The 13,972-nt window shown below is 39.6% G+C and overlaps 1 protein-coding gene across 1 annotated transcript; it reads left to right on the forward strand.

Moving 5' to 3' along the window:
- The first annotated feature begins 960 nt into the window (after nucleotides 1–960).
- On the forward strand, nucleotides 961–12,356 carry CCDC195 (coiled-coil domain containing 195). The gene is made up of 3 exons (XM_044751179.2): nucleotides 961–1,296; nucleotides 6,923–7,169; nucleotides 11,968–12,356. Exons 1-3 carry the CDS (start codon nucleotides 1,032–1,034, stop codon nucleotides 12,098–12,100), a joined length of 645 nt encoding a protein of 214 aa, XP_044607114.2. The 5' UTR covers nucleotides 961–1,031; the 3' UTR covers nucleotides 12,101–12,356.
- Nucleotides 12,357–13,972: the final 1,616 nt, after the last annotated feature.

Here is a 13,972-nt window from a genome sequence, read left to right on the forward strand (position 1 = left end):
GGCAAAACTCATCGATGCACATAGAAAACAGAAGGAAAGGAATGTACATGAAAAACTATCACCTTGAAAAATATCCTAATCCTCTCCACCTTATTGTAAAAGAGCATTTATGTTTAAACATTAATTGAATTTCCAAACAGCTACTGCTATCAGAGCATATGCTATTGAGATTCATACTTCTCATTCCCAGCAAAGAAACCTCTTCAGGAAACAGGTAAGGAAAGCTATTGACTGTTGCGTGTTCTTCTCATTCAAGATTCATGTTCAACCTGTATCCTCTTACATTCCCAAAATATCCCTGGACAGCCTTTGCCCAAGCAAACACTCTAAAACCAAGTAATAGCAAAATGCTTAAAAAATAGAAAACCACTGAGAAGTGATTATACGGTCCTTGACCTTATCTTGAGGGATTTAGATGTAATTATCAACATTTCACTTAAATAATCTCACTGCAATTCATATGACCCCCTATGATTACTGTTACCCTTAATAAACAGGTGTCGAAATTAATAATTACCCCAAAAAGTACAGAATCATGACATTTTACAGAGAAGAAAAGGCATAACGCTTATGTGCTAGTTTTGACGTACTTGTAACAGTCAGTGAGTCTATGAAATATTTGATGCCGGATGGAGCAACAGCAAAAAAACTGAGTGGCCGGTAGGATGGTGAGTTCATGACAAAAACGAGAAACTCTGTTCTTCACTGGAAATTTTTCAAGTGTTCTCCTCTCTTCAAACACAAAGCAATATTCTAGAACTGTGGATTGATATGAAATGAGAGATACAAAGAAAAGCTCTGTTCTGAAAAACAAAACCCGGAATTAATAAGTCATGGAGATCCTTTACCTCCCTTGACAGCCTAACTCCCCAGGTGCTGAAAGATGGCACAGAGAAGAGTGACACCTATTGTTCAGGAAGGTTTGTGGGCTGGACCAACCAGTCCCACTGAGTAGATTGTGAATTTGGTTCGTGAGCAAAAGTTGACCTGTCTCCCCGGAAGAGCGCACCAGAGCGACCCAAGAAGAGGCGATGGAAGCTAATATCCAGCTCATGAGAGTTATCCAGGAAATGCGGGCAGAGATCAACAAGCTGGAGAAAGAGAATCAAGCTCTCCAGATGAAGCTGGCTTCAAGCAGTCAGAGAGCCCCAGGCTCAGGGGGAGAATCAGGAGATGAAAGGGAGGAGGAAGTCACAGACCTTGATAACCTCAGAAAAGCACCTGGACAATCTCCAGCAGTCCTTCTTCATGGTGGTATTTCCACTGATTCAGCACCAGCTATGCAGGAGCACCAAGGTACCCAACGTCCATAGCTCTTCTGGGCGGCGCCCATCTTTGCAAATGTCTCCACAATAATAGGTTTATTGCACGTATCACGTAATTGCACGATTTGGTATTAACAGTGACGAGTTCTAACCTTTTTCTCCTAGCAGATTAGCTTTGAATCCCTAGGCAAAAATTTCCTTGGTGTCTTCAAGTAACATATTTTAGCAACATTAAAATTGTTTCCAGATATGCCTGGATACGAATGACAGGTTTGTGGAAATCAGTCACATTAAAAACAATGCGTTGGGGCCAGCCCCGTGGCCGAGTGATTAAGTTCGTATGCTCGGCTTCGCGGCCCAGGGTTTCTCAGGTTCGGATCCTGGGCATGGACATGGCACTGCTCGTCAGGCCATGCTGAGGTGGTGTCCCACATACCACAACTAGAAGGACCCACAACTAAAATATACAACTATGTACTGGGGGCCTTTGGGGAGAAGAAGCAGTGGGAAAAAAAAAAAAAGAAGACTGGCAACAGTTGTAAGCTCAGGTGCCAATCTTTAAAAAAAAAAACAACAACGTGTTTTGGGGAAGGGCCCAGTGGTGTAGTGGTTGGGTTCATTTGCTCCACTTCAGCGGCCCGGGGTTCAGAGGTACAGATTCTGAGTGCAGACTTACACACTGCTCATCAAGCCATACTGTGGCGGTGTCCCACATACAAAAAATAGAGGAAGATTGGCACAGATGTTAGCTCAGGGACAATCTTCCTCATCAGAAAAAAAAGTTTTTTTTTTCCTTCCTTGACTTCAAGCACTTAAATGCTACATAATAGAATACTTAATGTGTCCAGGTCAAATGGCATGCTCACTTATTAAGCTAGAATGATATTGCACAGTAGTTAAGTGTATGGATATCGGAGTCAGACAGATATGGTTGCAAATGATTTATCACTCAGCCACTTGACTCAGAGCTGGTTATTAGAAATCTTTAACCTTTGTTTTCTTCATTTGGAAGTGTTTTGGTACCTATTTCACGTGGTTGTGAGGATTAATTGCAACAACATAGACTGAATGCTTAATACAGCACCTGACAAACACACAACAAATAGCAGATAGTGTTTCTCACCCATGTTTTACAAAGAACTTTCCCGTCTTGTATGAAAGTACATTGCACATGATGCCCCCTACTATTTAGAATGACGACGTCAAGATGCAGGCTCAATATCTGTTATATTCTAAAAATCAAATCTCTCACCTTTTATGGGAAAGAATTTTGACTGTGAAGACTAGACATGAAGTCAGAAACGACCAGAGTAAAAAATACATTCTGCATTTAAGTTGTCAGTGCTTGCCTCCACACAGCATATTCAAAGAAAATTGATATACATAATGAAATACTCAAAGCTCTTAATATCATCTGTCAAAGGCTTCGGGCAATGCCGTTCAGAGGTTCTGAACAGGTGGCAATGGAACATGTCATATTTACCGGTTAGTTTTCTCTGTTGGAGAGGTCTCTCTGTATAGGGGACCCTACATTTGAAAGCTGAGAACAGATTCCTATGAGGATATTTTCGCTTTTTTTCAAGTACAACTCTGGATCTGAGTAGTTCTGTCTGCTGGTTATTTAATAAAACTGAAAGAGTAACCTATAATGAGGGTAAACTTTCTCCCGGTGAAAAAGAAATAGATATGGACATTTATAATATATCCTTACTCCAGGGTTCCTCAACCTCTATACTCTTGACACTTTGGACTAAATAATTCTGTATTGTAGGGGTCCGTCTTGGACATTGTAGGACATTTAGCACTAAATTCCAGAAGCACGTACCTCTCCCCTCACTCATGATCATCAAAAGTGTTTTCACATATTCTGAACGTCGCCTAGACAACAAAATTTCCCCCAGTTGAAAACTTCTGTCTTATGCCAAAGGTAGACAACACTCCTATTTTCTATGCTGTTCAGCTGAATTATAAAGTAAACTGGGTTTTAGTATATCCTGTGCTATTCTAAAACAAGTATTACACTGTTCAAAGAACAAAGAGTAACAAACTTTAAACTCTTAGGGCCTGAATGCCATCAAGCTTCAGGTATTAATAAGAGGTAAACACACTGTTGATATCATACTTCTTCAGCTTATGGATGGTAACTTCCAATAAGAATATTAGCATTAAATTTGAAAAGGACTGGTAAAAAAGATTTGATGAAATTTGGAGAACTCTTGCCAGTTGTGCCAATAAAACACAGAAAAAACATGATTTAAATTTGTCCTTGGGAGCCTGGTTGAGTTACTTCAAATAATATTTATCTCGGGGCCGGCCCGGTGGCACAGTGGTTAAGTGCGCACATTCTGCTTCAGCGGCCCAGGGTTCCCCGGTTCGGATCCTGGGTGCAGACATGGCACTGCTTGGCAAGCCATGCTGTGGTAGGCATCTCACATATAAAGTAGAGGAAGATGGGCACAGATGATAGCTCAGGGCCAGTCTTCCTCAGCAAAAAGAGGAGGATTGGCAGCAGTTAGCTCAGGGCTAATCTTCCTCAAAAAAATAGTAATAATAATAATATTTATCTGTTTCTTATATGTGATGTGCTGTTATGAGAGTAAGTGACATAAGTAAAAAGAACGTTGGACTGAGCATGAAGACACCTGAGTTGTAGCCCCAGTTTTGCAATAGTCAGTCAACATTGGGTAGGTCACATAAAATTTCTAATCTTAGAATCCTCATGTAAAAAGGACTGGATTGGATGAGATGCCTTCTAAGACCCATTTCAACTATAAAATTCTGTGATTCTATGAATGTAACATGCTTTTATGATCACTGTTCTCATCTGTAAAATGGGGATGGTGATAGAATCTATGTCATAAGGCTGTTGAGAGGGTTAAATGCGACAGCACAAGTCAGCCTCAATATGAGTTACTTGATAGTAGTCTTGTTAATACCATTGGATATGTCAGAAAATATCATTATTTGACTTGAGTATATTTTTTATTAGCAGTTTTAATAAGATATTGCTAATGTCGATCAAAATTCATACTTGCCACTGAATCATAGCCATCTGATACTGAAAAGGAGCTTTAGAGATCATCCCTTATTTTACGGTTGAAAGTGTAAGATCCAGAGAGATTAAGCCACTTGTCCAATCCTCTTTTGAAAACAGAATGATATAAGCCTATTCTGTCAGAGAGAATGATGCAAAATCAGAAGTGGGAACCTCACTTTAAGAAAGGGAACAACTAAAGAGGACCTGGAAATGAATCACTTGGAACTGAAAGTTCTTCTGTTTGTTCTGTGATATGTGAAGTGAGAGAAGATGAGATTTCATGAGTGGAGAAGCTTGTTTCCATATCATCCACCTGAGGACACAGCTGTGCTGCAGCCAGGGACAAGGCTGCTTGGGGATAGATATCTCTTTTCTATCTCTCTATCTCTATCTCTCTCTCTATCTCTAACTTTATCTTTGTCTCTATTACTATCTCTATCTCTATATCTGTTATGATGAGAACACAGAGCACCTGCTCGGGGTGAATCATGTTGGATAAATGCTTGTGGAAGCATCTATCATAGTGTATAAGCATTTGGCAGATATGAAATCCAGCTCGCCCCTCCTGCCCTGTGCAACCTCACCTCGGGACTATTAGGGAAGAGGTCATTTGCTACAAGGAAGATAAAGGAAACAACTCTTTACAGGGAACTCCCAGCATTGCTGGACTTCTGATTTTCTTCGATCTCCTCATATGCTTTGCTGACAAACTGCATTTGACAGTGATCTTTGAAATTGTGTTAATAACACCACGACGCTGTGTTGAATCTCCTTTCCCTTTTGTTGATAAGAAACTAGAGGATACAGACTACTCGTCACCCAGGGAGATGAACAAAGAGCCCATTTGCTAATCAGTCAGCTGGCGTGTGGGTCTCAAATAAAAATAAACTTAACATTGTTATCATCAGCGTAATTTCCTCTGTTGTGTTTTCCTGCGGTTCAGTATAAAGAGATTGCTTTATAATCCTTTTAAACAGAAACTTTTATATTTGTCAGTAGTCATAAACCTATTTTTAGATAAGTATAGAAGCTATATATCATGGCCAAAGGAAGCATTTAGAGATAATTTATGAATAGTATTGCAGGGGCCAGCCTGGTGGCACAGTGGTTGGGTGCAAGCATTCAGCTTCCGTGGCCCGGGGTTCACCAGTTCGGATCCCGGGTGTGGACGAGGCACCATTTGGCAAGCCATGCTGTGGCAGGCGTCCCACATATAAAGTAGAGGAAGATGGGCACGGATGGTAGCTCAGAGCTAATCTTCCTCAAAAAAAAAAAAAAATTATGAATAGTATTGCAGTTTATATCACTTCTGATGGATTTGAACTTGAACTCCCCTTCCAGACTCCTGCCTAAAATTCAGTCATCTGCTCTTCCAGACTATAAAAAGCCAGGACAGCCTCCACTTTTTGCGACGGCCATAATAATTAGCTGTCTGCAGACATGGGCAGCAAACTTAAATAAGGAGTAATTGTGCTTTGGGTACTCTCAAAACCTAAACACAATGCAGAGCTTTCTTACACTTCCAGGCTAGTTCATTGCAAAAGCTGTGACAAAAAAGAATAAAAGATCCAACAAACATTCATTAAGTGCTCCAGAAAACGAAAACCAACCCATGAGGTCAGTGTTGTCAGCCCCAGAGGTAACAACTGGATGTTGAAGCGGAGGTTGAATGACAGGCCCCAGGTCAGAGTTAGTACAGCGTTAGAGCCGAGATTCAGACAAACCAAGACACCCTAGAATAAAGCTCTTTTAATCAAGGTGCTTTAGTTATAAGGAATGGAGAAGATTTGATTTATCTCAAGAAAAGAGTTTATTGGAAGATACTAATGGACAGAAATTGAATAGGACCTCAGAAACTAAGGCCATAAATCTCTCCTTCTCTCTCAGGAGCGCTCCAGTTTCCCACACAATACGTCTTTGCTTCTTTCCACATGTCTACTTTGCTTTCATCTCTCATTCAACAGCCTTCCTTATAGTGACTGTCTCAATTAAAGCCAAGACACACAATTAGAGGCCAGTCAGCAGCAGCCACTTCAATCATTTGCAGCCATTCATGTGATGAGGAATCGTGGATGAGTAGGTTCTTCTAGAATCAGGCGTGAGGAAGCTGTCCAGAATTGGCATCTCTAGAAGACCCACGTTCTTCCCATTTTAAAGTCTTGTTTTATTGTCTAGGTCTCTAGTCAAAGGCTGCATTCTCAGAAAGATCTTCCTTGAGCACACTGTTATATAGCCTCCAAACTCCTTCTCTCATCTGTCTCTATCCCCTGGCCCTTATCAGCCTTATTTGTCTCTCTAGAATCTATCGCTACCTGAATTTCATCATATATCGTTTGTCTATCATCTGTCTGCCAGACAAGAAGGTAAGCTCTATGCAGGCAAGAATTTTGTGTTGTTTCTTACCACATCTCCATCTCTTAAAAAAGTGCCTGGCACAGGGTTGGTACTCAATTAGTACTTGTAAAATAAATCAATGAAAGGATGTCTTTTATGCAAAAAAAAATCAAAAACAATCATTTTGTTGAATTCATTTCAGTAAAATACTACTCACGTAATTTCTCTCTGGTGGATGTCATTAAAGGGAGACTTTTTTAACTTGAATTTTGTGTCTTCTGCCCAGGCAATGTGATGATTGTTCGACGCTATTCCGTTACTTCACCAATTCATTCCTTTGCTGTGAATGATCCCTGGAAAGCTGGGAAAAAACATGCAAATAATGGAATTCTAGAAGCTCAGGGAACAGTTCAATCCCTGGCCTGTTCTTCAATTAAGAAGCAAGACAATGAAGAGAAGATGTTTGCAGCAGATTCTTTTACCAGCAATGGTTCCAGCCAAAGACCTCGTCCTGAGCACACTCTAAGTTGCAGGTAATGTACAATCTTCCTCAAGCTGGTTTACAGACACATGCTGTGATGGCTATTGGGAATGCTCCTGGATAAGCAACATCTTATGTAGTGGAGGAAACAAAACCAAGTTGGATATTGGGCCAAATAATTTCCATCTTACTTGCGTCCATTTCGGGAATCAAAAGAAACAAATTCATTTGAGGTCAAATGGCACTTTCTAATAGATGCCTTTAATAAGTAGAACACTTTAATTAGTCTTCACTTACTCAGCAAGCATAATGAGCATACTCTGAGCTAGGCACTGGTGATACAAGAGTCGGCAAAAGCAAAACGTTCTGTTTGAAACTTTCATTTAGTGATAAGGACACACAAGTAAACTGACCACTACAATAAAGTGTGTGTCAGGGAGAAGACACAGCGACTTTAGGAGCCAAACTCAGACTTCCTCTCTGAGAGAGAATAGTTTTTGTGGAGGAAGGTGCCTTAAGGGGCATTTGGTGGATATTAAAAAAGACCCTTTAGGCATAATTCAAAAGGGCCAAGAGACTGAAGAGAAAGCTAACCTGTTCTGCAAAATACATGAATTGGTATTTGGGGAGTTACGAGCAGCCTGAGATTGGGAGGGATTGAAAAAACATTTGAGAAACAGCCTGGGAATCTTTAAGAGGAAAGTTGGCCAGTGGCCCCTGGAGAGCCAAGAGCATGTTCACAAGATTGTCAGTATCAAGCATAATTTGTCTGCTGCACTATGCTAGAGCATGACTTCCACTCCCCCATGCTCTGCGCTCCTACCTGCCACTTCCCATTTAGGCCCTAACTCTAGCAAGCATCTCTACACATTTATCTCCCATGAGTAGAAGGAGGAACATCAAGAAGAAGGGATCTGGGTTTCAGGATCAGCTTATCACAGGGAAGAGAAAATGGAACAAATGAGGTTGTTGAGAGAATAAGTGAGTCATCTAATTCAGCAGTGGCGGAAAATTAAATCAAGGAGTAACCATAAGTAATAGGCCGGCAGGAATTCTCATAAATATTGGCAAGAGCACTGGACTTCCCACAGGATGTGGAATATGAAGGTTGGGCCAGTTTCATCTGAATTTTATAAGACAGAATGAAAATTGTGCTTCACTTGTAGAGAGTTCCTATTTTAGGAGCAGAGAGAGTAACGTAAGTCATGAAGGACGGCTGGGTTTAGCCAGGCAAAGAAAAATGGAAAGGTCACCCCAAGTAGAGAAAAACAGACAAGAAGGTAGAAATTATGACTGTGAGGAAACCTGAAAGTAGTGAAGTGAATGACGATGAGAAGTTAGCAAGATCCATCATAAAAGGCCTTCCATGGAATGCTAGGAGTATGTGCTTTATCCAGTAACTATTGGAAAGCTCCTAAAAAAGGTCTCTATGAAAATTTTCCAAATACAGAAATACTCAGAAACTAATGTTACATATACCAATGTATTTATCTGTAAGCGTTTTGTCATGTTTTCTTCAGATATCTTTATATATAAAAGAAAAAAGAATGTTCTTCAATAGAGAGAAAGGGCCCGTATCTCTCTTCCCCAGTCATCCTAAGGGGCAAATGTTATCAGGAGTTTTGTTTCTCTCCTTTCAGTCTATTTTCTGTGCTTTCATTACATACATTCATTCATTCTTCAAACACATCCTGGGGTGGACTATGTGCTGGGCAGCATTCCAGGCCCCGAGGATACAGCAGGAAACAAAATTTTCAAAACTTTCTGCCTTTGTGGAGCTCTTTCCTTTGTAACATGATAATCAATAAATAAGAAAATACAGGGGCGGAGTGTTAAGTTCACGTGCTCCACTTTGGCAGCCCGGGGTTCACCAGTTCCGTTCCCAGGTGTGGACCTACACATCACTCATCAAGCCATGCTGTGGTGGCATCCCACATACAAAATAAAGGAGGACTGGCACAGATGTTAGCTCAGTGACACTTCCTCAAGCAAAAAGAGGAAGATTAGCAACAGATGTTAGCTCAGGGCCAATCTTCCTCACAAAAAAAAACCATAAAGTGTCTATTATGTTAGATAGTGACAAAGAGAAAAGTAAACCAGTTAAAACGAAAAAAGAAGGTTTAGAGGATCAAGCATTGTAGACATTTTTAATGTCGTAGCCAGAAGATGCCTCCTCATTTGAGTAAAGAGGTGAGAGAGTGAGTTCTGAGCATATCTGGGGGGAAACTTTCAGGCATTGAGAACAGCCAACGTGAGAGACCTGAGTGGATGTGTAACTGGTGTTTGAGGAGGGGCAAGGAGGCTGGGTGGCTATGATGGAGTGAGCAAGGGAGAGAGCAGAGAGAGAGGAAGGCAAAGCGCTAAGGGGTGGCCTTCCACTCCCTCCCAATGACACTGGAGTTATTCCAAGTAAATTGGGGCATGTAACATACTCTTCATTTTAAAAAAAAGTCATGCTGGGAACTCTGTTTTGAAAAGACTGTGGGAAAACAATACAGAAAACAAGGAGATCAAGTTTAACTCTAAAAGAATAATCTAGGCAAGAGATGATCACTTCTTGGCCAAGGGTAGTAACAGAGCATGTGGTTTCTGGATATGGTTTGAAGGTGGAGCCAACAAGATTTATTGACAGAGCAGATGTGGGACATGGAAACAAGAAGTATACACCCAACCATTGTGTTCCAATGGCCACGTGCTTTCAAAAGCAAAGAGGGAAGAAAGACAGAGATGTGTCCTTTGCTTAAAAAAAATTATATATATGTATATATAATTACATAAGATTATATATATAATTATACATAGTTATAGAAAAGCACTAAACGTTCATTGTAAAATTAACTGCAAATTACAAAATATAAATGTAATACACAAAATAAAAAGTAGGAAAAGAAAAGTCTTCCATAATCCCACTATCTGAACAGCCACCATTTAGATTTTAATGGATGTCTTTGCAGGCTTGCATCTACATAGTTTAAAACTGTACAGTGCATGTATTATAATGTTTTACTTTTTGCACTTAAACCATTACATGCTCACGGATCTAGAATGCTAACTGAGAAATATAGTCGTATTAATTTTCCCGTTTCAATTTGTATTATTCTCTATGATAGTTTGGGAAGCTAGCCAATGTTTATAATATATTACTTTTCTGAAGCAAAATGTTTTCCAGCTTCCAAGCTGCCAACGAATAAACTATTAGAACATACTCCCTTTCTAATTTGGAATCTACTTTAATTTGAAAGATTGAGCCAATTGTAGGATTGTGTTAAAACAAGAAAGTCAACAATGGCTTAAAATCAACAGCTGGGTTGGCATAAAATCCAGGAGAAACTGAACTGTTGAGTAGGAATTAAGCATGTATTTTTTTGTGTGGTCCTTTTTTACTTTATCTTTTACTTTCTCAGGGATTAACTAGTAAAGTAAAATGTCATTACGTTCTTCCTCTGATTTTTTGGTAAATTCATTTACCTTCTAATAGCCTTGAAGAATTTTACAAAGACTTATCAAGAACCAATTTGTCTGAACTGGCTTTTGAATCAATCAGACGTCATACCTAATTTGCTTGTGAATTTTCGCATTATTATACCAAGAAAGTATTTTAAAGAATAATGCCAATGTCGATATTTCTAAGAACCAATGCTCTCCAGAAACTAGAGATAGGATTTTAATTTTTCCTTAACTTTGACATAGAAATCCAATCTTTTCCTCCTGCGTTCAAGAAAAAAATAATCTCAGGCTGTTGAAAAGATTAGGGAAAGGGGTCCATCTAGACAATTAAAATTAGAAATGCTATTTTATTCTATTTTATTCATTTTACAGATAGGAGAAACCAGACGCATTAAAATAAATGCATTCTCTCCTTTTCCTATAGTGAAGTGGTTAAAAAGGCAGCCTCTGGAACCAGATGGCTAAAATCTCAACTCCATCATTTACAAACAATGCGGCCTCGGAAAAGTTAGTCGTAGGTCCTGTGCTATAGTTTATTTTTTTGTAAAAAAGGAATTGTAATAGCAGTGACCTCATCGTTTTGTGAAGAATAAATGAGATAGTGAAGTGAGCGCTTCCTAAGTGGCAGAGCAGTTATTATTTTATCGATCTCAACATATGGAACCACTGGCCTTCCTCCCGAGGGAGGGAGCAGATGTGTTCCCCGAGATGCAGGCCACTAAAGGCCATTCAGTGAAATTATCGCCTTATCTAATAAAAAAGAAAAGAGAGAGAGAGAGAGAACAAAATTGGAGCAAAGGCAATGATTTTCAACACCGTTCTTTAGACTTATTCCTGGGAGCAGTTTATCCTGGTTTATGTCAAAATTCTATATAGCACCGTGAGAGGGAAAAGGAGAAGTGGGCAAAATGAAAAGATTTAATCCCTCAGATAACACTGGGTCATTGCTGTCGCTCTTCTCTCTCCTTTATTGCTCAGGCATGATGGATATTCAGTTAATTCAAAGCCCATAACTGCAGATTGATCTGGATTATAAAACAGTCGCCTCAAATTCTCGCTTCATTTCAACTGAAGTGCTGTGCTGTGAAAGGCCCTTTGCCAGAGATAGCATGATATTCTCCAACTTTAAGCATCAAGCCGATAATCTTCTGACATACAGATCCTCCTCAATAGTTTTAAATTTTAGCTTATCAGCACTATTCATTGGGTTTAATTAAAAGACCAATTCTAACATGTATTCCTGCATTATTGTTGAACAACTCAACAAAATAAATGATGATATATTTACAAGGAGCTTTTAAGACTTTAGGTCGTATTTAGTGACTTGGAAAAAATAATAAATGTTCTGTATAAAGGCTCACTAAAAAGTCTTATTTATCTTCCCCTTACTCTGCTTTCTTTAGGGACAAGGTAAAGACAGTCAGTTTCCTGTTGCCCATGGACATGTCTTCATCTTCCAAAAATTCAAGATCTTTCAAACACTCAGCAAATCAGACCACAAATCAGCTAAGTACCATTGCAGAACAGGATATGTGAGATGGTGAAATTTAAGAAACAGTTGACTCCCAAGAGATGGGGACACCAAGGCCTTGCTTGGTCAGTGTACCCCCCTGCAAAGAGCTCTGGTCAGATGCCCAGTAAGACACACAAAATACTGCATGTCGGGTCAATGGGCTTGGCCAAGAAATAGAAGCAATTACTTTATGTTGTCGTTGAATACTAATGTCGATGTGTGTACACTGGCTATTGTAGTTTGTCTAGGCAGCATGCGAGCAATTAAATGTAATTAAATTAAATTGCATGCTAAGTGTTCATTATCTGCATTATGCCATCAGGAAATGCTGCTGTTCACATTATAAGTGTCACTTTCCAGATGAAACTGTAACAAATCTAGGAAAAAAGTTCTATTTTTGATTAATGACATAGAAGCAATCTTCATTATCCTTATAGTTAATTGTGTGTTGATATTTCACTGACACTAGCTCATTTGGTCTTTCAATATCCTGTGTCACTGGCACGTGAGCATAAACACAACAGACTCCCATGGTGTACATTGTGGGCTCAGGGCAACTGTGAGCTGGCCACTGGCAAAGACACTAAACCTACTTGGAAAGAGAGAGAAAAAGGTTCAATGATCATTACTTAGCGGTTGGAAATCTCAGAACTCCCTTACTTCCTAAACCGCTAGTCAAGAGAACATCTCCCCTTCTGGGTTTATAACAATTGTGTTCTAACACCAATACCCTTTTTCAGCAAATATCTTATATTAAAATCTCCAGAGTGTTAACATGCAGATTCTTGGGCCCTACCTCAGACCAACTGAACTGGCTGGAGAGTTTGGGGGGCAGGCAGGGAGAAGACAGGAATCCACATTTTAAACAAGCTTCTTCAGGTAGTTTCTGCCATCCAGCTATGCTTGCAATCCATTATTGTAAAAACTAAGAAACATAGTCCAGGGCTCCCCAAATCTGGCACCACGTTGTTGTGTAAGCAATGAACCAAGGAATGGTTAGGAACAGTCCAGTCCATTTCTAAGAAAGGATTTTAATAGTCACAGACAGACTCCTCAAAGGGAGATGGGTGAATCAAAAAATATCCTGAAGTAACAGCCACATAATGGGTCCAATGCTTCTTTTATTTATGGTATTCATTTAAGATTAACAGTATTCTCAACATTATAACAGATGTACAATAGGGCAAGGTTACAACCAAAGGGGAAAGACACAAATGAGATGTGAAAACACATTCATCTGGGAATAAAGACACACATGGAGTAGATAATTAAGCTATTAACCTATCAGATTACTGGCATTTTTAGTTTATGCACAATTATTTTCTCTGCATTTTACAAAACAGAGAATTTTGTGTTAACATCAGTTAAAAGAAACATTTCCCAAACAATAAAGAAAAAAACAATAAATCACAACCACTCAAATTACAATGTTACAACTGGCAAAGTTACAATGACAAATTACCTCCAGTGCCAAGCTCGATGACTAGCACGTGACTGGCATTTCATGCATGCTGCATGAACTGAACTGAATTAACAGTCGCTTGAGTCTAACACCGCCCAGTAAAAAATACCACGCCATCGAATTTTCAACTTTGGAATGAAATCATCTCTGTTCCGTAACTCACAACAGTGTTTGATAGCAAGCCCTCCGAGCATATTTTTAAATATAATGAACTACAAAGAACATTAAATGTATCTCAGTCGTTCTCTGATAAACCAATTGTATTTGTCTTCTATGCCCCAAATTTGTGTAAGTCAGGAACTCAAGTGCCTATCAGAGACAGGCAAGTAACAGAAATGAACACCGGCTCTGCAGAACAGACAGGTACCCGCCCCACGCAGAGGGAGCTGCAACTACTCACCTTCCTGAAGCCATGTGGGAAGGCAGACACTGT

The sequence above is a fragment of the Equus asinus genome, chromosome 19 (assembly GCF_041296235.1).
Source record: "Equus asinus isolate D_3611 breed Donkey chromosome 19, EquAss-T2T_v2, whole genome shotgun sequence".
Lineage (NCBI taxonomy): Eukaryota > Metazoa > Chordata > Mammalia > Perissodactyla > Equidae > Equus > Equus asinus.

Bases quoted from the DNA above. Each gene is read 5' to 3' on its own strand.
- CCDC195 (XM_044751179.2), top strand. From the start codon at position 1,032: ATGGAAGCTAATATCCAGCTCATGAGAGTTATCCAGGAAATGCGGGCA. The intron at 1,297-6,922 runs GTACCCAACGTC...TCTTCTGCCCAG, and splicing joins AGCTATGCAGGAGCACCAAG to GCAATGTGATGATTGTTCGA. The intron at 7,170-11,967 runs GTAATGTACAAT...TGCTTTCTTTAG, and splicing joins GAGCACACTCTAAGTTGCAG to GGACAAGGTAAAGACAGTCA.